At 39.9% G+C, this 7,998-nt stretch overlaps 1 protein-coding gene across 1 annotated transcript; it reads right to left on the reverse strand.

The window, feature by feature from the left end:
- Positions 1-1,655: 1,655 nt before the first annotated feature.
- LOC310951064 (retinaldehyde-binding protein 1-like) lies at positions 1,656-4,604 on the reverse strand (the record flags this gene model as incomplete). Its single annotated transcript, XM_083919138.1, has 6 exons — positions 1,656-1,802; positions 2,554-2,664; positions 2,755-2,913; positions 2,998-3,176; positions 4,144-4,348; positions 4,470-4,604. The coding sequence occupies 6 exons, from the start codon at positions 4,602-4,604 to the stop codon at positions 1,656-1,658; spliced, it is 936 nt and encodes a 311-aa protein (XP_083775264.1).
- Positions 4,605-7,998: the final 3,394 nt, after the last annotated feature.

The following is a 7,998-nucleotide window of genomic DNA, read 5'->3' on the forward strand; positions in this document are numbered from 1 at the left end:
TTGTATAAAAAGCTGTTTTTGATGTTATGGTTTATTGCTACCATGGTGAAACAATTGTCTATGAGATTTAAGGATGGGTTTTACAAGACATGGGCCTCTTCTAATTTATAAAACAGTTGAGCCCCCTTGTGGTGACCACATCGTAAATGATAATTCCCCCTCTACAACTTTAGCTACTTGCACAAGTATATTATCTGGAGCGGATGTGCTTTATGGTGAATATGCACTAATTGAAAGGCTGATGGGATTGCACTTCACTGGAGTTGCACCTCGTAGGATTTCATGTGGCAAAATTGATTTAAAACATCCTCCAAATGGTCATAATACAGTTTAAAAACCTTCAGATTGGATGTCTGCCTCTCATGCATTTCATAAAAATAAACTAGATATCTGTTTCTTTAATTTTATGTAAGTGATATTTAAATAAGAACAACATTCAAGGTTACAGTCAAGGGTTTAACTTGTTTCCAAGCTTTATGTGGAATACTTGAACTGCAGACTGATAGTGAGAGGAACCTTTAGGGAGAAAACTGTTTCAGTCTGGTACATTGACTGTAACACTGGTTAAAACGGACCAGGACCATTGTAGTCTGGAGTGGAAAGCACATAAGTATTCAAATACTGTGTTTAATTTCAAAAGTAGTTGCACTCTCCTCCACTTTGAACTTCAACTCTGCTACAATTCAGGGGCAAATATTGTTCTTTTCACTCATTTACACTAATATGATACATGTAGTTACTTTACAGATTATTAGGGATATAAAGTAATTAAAATTATCTCCACATTTACCATTAAAGTGATATATACATTCATCTATATATAATTATAATCCAATAAACAAAAGGGTACACATTATTCTGAAATGGACCATTCTGCAACACTTTTGGCACTTCTACTATATTTGATGCTGATCTAGTTGTGCTTGTGTCTACACTGTGGTATTACTCCTTTTACTTACAGTATGTGAATGATCTGAATTGACCAAAAAATGAAAATTCATAAAAAATAACACACAAAAAACAGTTTAATTGAACATTTCACAATCCAGTGCAAACTGCAGAATGGATCTTTGAGGCATCTGATAGTCACAACTCAAACAAGGCTGTAGAGACAAACAACTGTTTCCATGGCACTGCATCAGGAGGCTCCTGCTCCTAAAACAATAATCAAATGTAGGCGTATCCATCAGTTTTCCCTCTTCGTATCTTTCCAAACCCCTGAGACTATGCAACTCTTCTGTTTTCATTCATCTGACAGGACTGTAGGCACTAGGCCGCTCTGTATGATGTAAAATTCATGTTTAAGACGAAGAACTTCAAACTGACTCACACGATCAACTCTAACATTTTCCCTCTGTTCGTTAAAGTAACGATGAATGTCAGTGCTGTAAATGAACAAACATTAACCATCAGTTATTCTCCCTGTAATATCTAAACATCCTTATTCTTTCCCATTTATATCACCATATATTTACTCATTTGCAAACCACCCCCTGCTCCTAAATCTAGATACTTCTTTTAGGAACTGCCTGAATGACAATTAAAAAAAACAAATGTCAACCTAGCTTCAAAATAGACCTGATCTGATCACAAAAGAAGCATCTAGGGTGAAGGACACTATAACTCTTGGGTTTTTAAATGGTAAGGCTGTTCTTTCAGAGAGCAGTGTCTTCAGAGCCAAAAAGCTTTGTGGCGATGGCCTGGCAGTCTGCAACAGAGCCTTTCCCATCAAAATCTGCTGGCAGGCTGTCTGTGTCGAATTCTTTGAAGTAGTTGTCCAGCTCGTCGCCGTGAACAAAGACCTGAGGGAAGTTATGAAGAATATTCAGAGGAGATGAGTGATGCAAATTGGACACAACTGAATGTCTGGTTTAGATTGAACGGGATAGTTTTTGATTGTTTGAGGTGGGGTTGTACGAGGTACAGCAGCTCAATGTATTTTAGCCACCTAAAAAAAGTGTACACTTTATTTAGAATATTTTCCATGCTTTACCTTGCTGTCAGATAGCCTTGTTTCAATTTACATGGTGGGAAATGAAGCTGTTCTATGCTCTCTTCAACAACATATTTTATCTTGCAGAACTTGGGAGTTGCTGGCCTTTAGTTTGTTTGCATTACCGTGTCACTTTGATGTTTTTAAAGGGTTAGAAGCCTGTGAATGTTCTCATTTGTCCAGGTCATCGTTATCCTCAAAGCAATTTCAGTCAAAAGCAACTGGACCAGTCCCAGCCTGGTCAGATGCGTACATGAACTGATGTAGCCTCTTGGATGAGAGTTGAAGCATCTTCCTGGACAAATAACCAGTCCAGTTGCTTTTGACGGAAATCGATTTGGGGATAAAGGGTTTGAACCAATAAACAAATATTGTTTTTGTCAATGGAATCTGGTGGCTTTGACGAGAGCATAGATCACGGCTTCAGTTCCCCCTTAAACAGGGCTGTCTGCTGCCCCAACCAACAGCAGTACATTGTATGTACTGTAAGTACTTCTTATAACCCCACTTCAAAAAGTCCTAACAATCCCTTTAAAGGGTTGATAGTCCCTCATCCATACCCTCTCCAGCAGCTTGCTCTTCATGAAGGGTTTGACCACGTTGTATGTAGTGGTGAAGTACCAGGGCTGGTGGGTAACATGGACTGCCTTGAAGCGGGCAGGGAAAGAGTCCTGCACAAAAACACAAATGATTTGTAAAAATAATTCTTACAAGTTGCGCATCGAAAAACTGCTCGGCTTTTACTTTTAGAGTGTTCTGACCTGCAGCATGTCAACCATCTTCTTGAGCTCGGCCGGCTTTATTCCCGAGGCGTGCTGCATGGTGAAGCCTCTGAAATTCTCAATCAGGACAAAGCCATTGATCTGGGTTTCTTCATTCTCTAGCAACTTCTCCAGGATCACGCAGTACGCTCTTAAGATCTGTGACACACAAAGACTTGTCTTTTAAACAAATACTTTAGGATCATTTGCAGCCGTGCGTCTCTGAAGGTGCTTCACAGCTACCTCATCGAATGTGATCTCCTCCAGGTCCCAGTTCTCGATGTTGAAGAGCAGGACTACGCGGCCATACTTGTCCCTGTTGGGCAGTACCACAGGGTAACCCGCCTCGATGGTGCTACGGACAGCCTCAGGGGTCAGGTTCTCGAACAGCTCGGGGTACTCCTTCCTGAAGCGCACGTAACCTAGAGGACCCCCAAAAGCACACATCAAAACTGAGAGGTCTGCTGCATTCTCTATACTCGTTCCTAAACCCTTTGTGTACAGTATGAGTGTCGTTGACGTGCCAAACACAATGACACCACTGTGCATCTGCAGCGCTGCTCTAACCCTTTTCATACCAAGGCACCAATTAACCCAGAGAGCGTGAGTGTGTATGTGTGAGTGTGTCCAGTGTTTTCACTCACAAGCAGCAATTAACCCCACCAAACGAGTTCACGTTCACATCACATTCTCCTCTCATACTAACAACTGTTGCTTCTCTATTGTATATTCATAAATATGTTTGTGTGTTTTCTTGTGCTTCTGTCTTTGTGAGGACCAAATATACCACAACAATAGTAAGAATCTCAAGTAAAAACTTTGTAAAAATTGTATTATTTTCCAGCTAGAGATTCAGTCAGAGGCTGGATATATGGTTGTACTTTACATTTATATTAAGGTTTAGAGAGGACTTAAGTTGAGGGGCGATGGGAGCTTTAACTGTAAATAATTTGGCTGATGGATGGCTACAGTTGGGAAAAGTCCTTAACACACACACAAACAATAAGCAAGTCATAAGCATGCTATCTTCTCACAGGGGTGTAAAACCATCCTGCTTTTAATCTCAACTCTTCTCCCAGAACCGGCACAATCAGCACATGCGCTGTGGGAACACTGTGGGTTTACGAGTAAAGTAAACTTACTGTCCAATTTGGACACAAAGGAGAGCTTTGTCAGGGGAATCTCTAAGCTCCCAATTAAGGAACACATGCCTCCCTGTCTCAGTGATGGGCAGGATTCATGCAAGCTAGGAGCACAAAAGAGCTCTCTCCCTCAATTACTGAAGCTATGTGTGCCGAAAACTGAATCAAAGCATATGGATGCCAAGATAATCACTTCTGATATCTCAGTTTGTCTCTACAATAGAACTTAAATAGTATACTAACGGACCCTTCATGAGCTCGTGGGCTCTGACAACCTCAAACTTGCGAGCTCTGAGGAAGCGCAGCATCAGAGAGTCTGGTTTGTCTCCCAAGCGTTCCAGCACCAGTTTGGCCAGGTCGTCTCCCTCTGCTGCTCTCTCCTTCATCATGGCCCGCAGGTCTTTCAGTGTGGACGCCCGCCTCTCTTCCGTCTCACTCAGCTCATCCTTTGCCTGAAGGAAGAAGAAAAACAGCCAAATACGTCAGACAGATGCTGGAGTCTGCAGGGGCATTACGGTCACTAAAACGCCGACTTGACTTTAATATTCTGCCGTCCGACTATTATTTGTTTACCTTTTGTACAGTGTGTCCAGGCAGTTTGTGGCATGGCCCAAACACTGGCCCATGATCCTTCACTGTCAAATGCTCCAGCTTAGACCTCATGGCCTGCTCCTCCTCTGACACCATGCGGAAAGATCCAGTCTGCATAAAGAAGAAAGACGTTTTTAAAAAGAAAAGATAAATCAGCATGTGCAGGTTCTTTTTAATCTTCCCCATACACTCACAAACCAATTTGGTTTAAATCCTCCTTTATACTGTATTTATTTAGTGATGTAATCTACACAGTCCTTTTGAACGGTTCTTTGGTACGAAAGAAGGGAACCAAGTCATATTTGAGAGTCGTTCTTTGTAACATTGTGTCAAAATTTCACTGTCTGTCTGCCCTGGGTCCACTCTTTCGTACGGCTCTTGAAAGGAACGGAGCCATGAGATCCAGGTCCTATCAAAGAGCCGTTATTCCCATCACCAGGGTTTAAGCCTCAGCAGCTACAGTTTTTAAAACAACTTTTATAAATGCTTTACTGCTTGAATACTTCAATGGCAGCTCATTACAATGGCTTTTAGTTGCGAACCCACAACCCAATCTGAGCCGGAGCATACCCCAAACGATGCACACCAGTGAACGGCCAGTTAATCTGCTTCACATGATTACAGAAGGGACTTCTAAAGCCACTTCTTAAAAACAGCTTAATGGTTCATCCCAGAGCCAGCATCTACTGGCACAATAACAGCATTAAGCAGCATCATGCGCTGACAGTCAAACACTTTTAACCCAGGACCAACCAGTGAAGTGAGGCCAGACACGGACACGCAGGCTCAAAGGGAGACAAAGTGACACTCAAGTGCTCCCTCTTGTTTTGTTGTAAAGTGAATACACTTACAGCAGCCATGGTTGCAGCGTCTCACAGCAGCCTCACTAACACTGTGAAGAAAGAAGAATTGGCACAAACAAAAAGTCAGCACATTAAACCATTGTATATGAAAGTGCGGTCTGAACCATTTCTCTCAGCGTTGTCCAGACATTCAATTTGTTCATGTCAGAGTTTAAGGAGAGGCCAGGGGAACAGAAATGTAGTAATCCAGTCATTGGTATATATTACATAATCTACATGGATGATCTACATAAATACAAAAAGTGGTGGTGTAGGGGAAAGAAAGCTTCCTTTTTGTTCAGTGATGTGCAAATGTTGAAGGTGAAGACTGATTTCTTTACTCATCAGTGGAGCAGACATCCTCTTACATAAGAGTCTGACACAATACAGCAACAAGTCAGCAGATATCTAATGGCTCCCTCATAAAACTGAATTATTAACCAATCTAGCCCCAGATTGTTCCTCGTGTATTAACTTTACATTTGAGTCACAGGGCTAAGCAAAATAATAAAAAAAAAAAAACAGATAAATGCACAACATTTGCTGCAGTTCTGAAGGTTTTTTCCAAAATCCTGAATGAAAAATGAAATGACACATGTCCTTGCTCTTTTTGTGAAACACAAAATTATAGTGTTCTTTAAGTATTTTTTTTTTTCAATAAACATATGCAGAAACATCATAACTTATACAATATTTAGGACATTATTCAGGCAACATCTTTGTTTGGATTTGGAAACAGAGGCAAGACTTTTTTAGAAGATATTTTGAGCGTTTTGGAAATACCTTCAGTATCGATTTTAAAAACAACCATTCTGGGTTTTTGAAACATTGCTGGGTATTTTTCTTTTGTAAAATCAGATGCTTACTTCTGTGACTTGAATATAATGAGAGGCACACACTGGTGCTACACCCAATATAACTGCTACATCTAAAACATGTAATGCTCAAGGTACATTGGAAGTGCAGTATTACTGATCAAGCATTCCCATTTAAACATTTTTTCTCCAAAAATAATTTAAAAAAGTTAATTAAATGTGGCATAAAGCCAAATACTGATGTTGATATTAGTGGATTTAAAGTCACAGGTGCCCTGTATCTCCTCTATATGTGCATGTTAGGGTGTAAGTAGATTAAGTCAAATACAGATCGTTAAACAATGCAATGAAGAAAATATACAATGCATGGACACTACACTTTAAAACACAATCATTCATCACAGTAAACAATGGTTATCTGTCATTCAGCATCCAATGAAAACAAGTGTTATTTATCATGTCACTTTAATTGATGAGCCTTACGTTAATCATCACACTAAACAATAACATGTTCTATCATTCATCTGTATTTCCTGAACTATTATCTCTTATTTTAATAAATGAGCAGAGCAGCCTTACCTTGAAGCAGATGGAAGGAGAGGAGTAGACAGAGTGGTGAAGGAGACAACAAGAGGAGAGGGGATCAGGAGGGGAGGAGTTCTTGAAAACGTCACTCAAAGTAGGATTAAAATGACACAGTGGATTACAATGAGTGGCCAATCTACATAATGCAAACTGCAAAGTGAAGCGGGCGCTGGTCTGGAGGACGTTCCTTCTAGTACTACGGTGGTCTGCGAACACAAATTTGAGTTTTAACCGACATTACAGAAAACACAATGAACGCATTCATTTAGAAAACACCTTTCTTTCAAATGCCCAGAACGACTGAACAGAAAACACAACAAAATGAAATTAGAGAAACTACTATTAGTGTTGTATTAGAGATGATTAGAAATAATAATACATTTGATCTATTTAACAGTCTTAAAAGTTACAAAGTGCTTTTCAAGAGAAATGAAAAATGTTAGACAAACAATGATAAACCACATTTAAAACTATTTAAAAGTTATACAACATTGAGCACAAAGAGCTACATATTAAACACTATAAAATAATTAAGTTAAGAGCATGCATTTGTATATAAATAGGTTTTAAGATGTGATATAGAAAACACAACATTTTAGAAAACACACAAAAAAATGCTGTGTTTTTTAGTCTCTGGGCCACCATACTCAATTTTATTTTGAAACATGAGCAAATGTAACTGCTTATCGAACAACGAAACAATGAGAAGATACGTCATTAAATGTTTTTGTCATGTCACTGACAGATTCCAGCTCCACACACAGTATGTTGGGTTTTTACCTCTTAAAGTTTAAGTCCGGGAAAAATGGACCTCATGGTCTTTTTCGGCATGATATTACATCAAATAAGCCATCGAGACAGTCTTTTTTGTTGATCAACCAGAATGCAGGGCGAAGTGCTTACAGCCCCAAAGGGCTAACACTTATTAGCTCGGGGCAGTGTGCTGAACATAAAACGAAGCACCAACAATGAACCTGGAGTTTATTAAAAAAGACTAAGACTTCGGTAGTTGACTTGTATGGACTACCTGTCGACATGGACCTACTGGTAAGCACAGACTTGTAAAACTCTGGGGTTTGCTAACTACGTTGTTGGGCTTCATTTTATGTGTAGGGATCCTAATCATGCTACTGCAGACGTTTGGTGCTATTTTGAGCAGTATTAGTGGTTAAAAAATGCTGTTTTGGATGCGTTCAGCGCACCGCCCCTAGATGATCACTGTTAGCCCTTTGGGGCATCTCTCTGGGCATTCTCTATACATGGTTGATC

Source organism: Echiichthys vipera (genome assembly GCF_963691815.1).
Source record: "Echiichthys vipera genome assembly, chromosome: 1".
NCBI classification, from domain to species: domain Eukaryota; kingdom Metazoa; phylum Chordata; class Actinopteri; order Perciformes; family Trachinidae; genus Echiichthys; species Echiichthys vipera.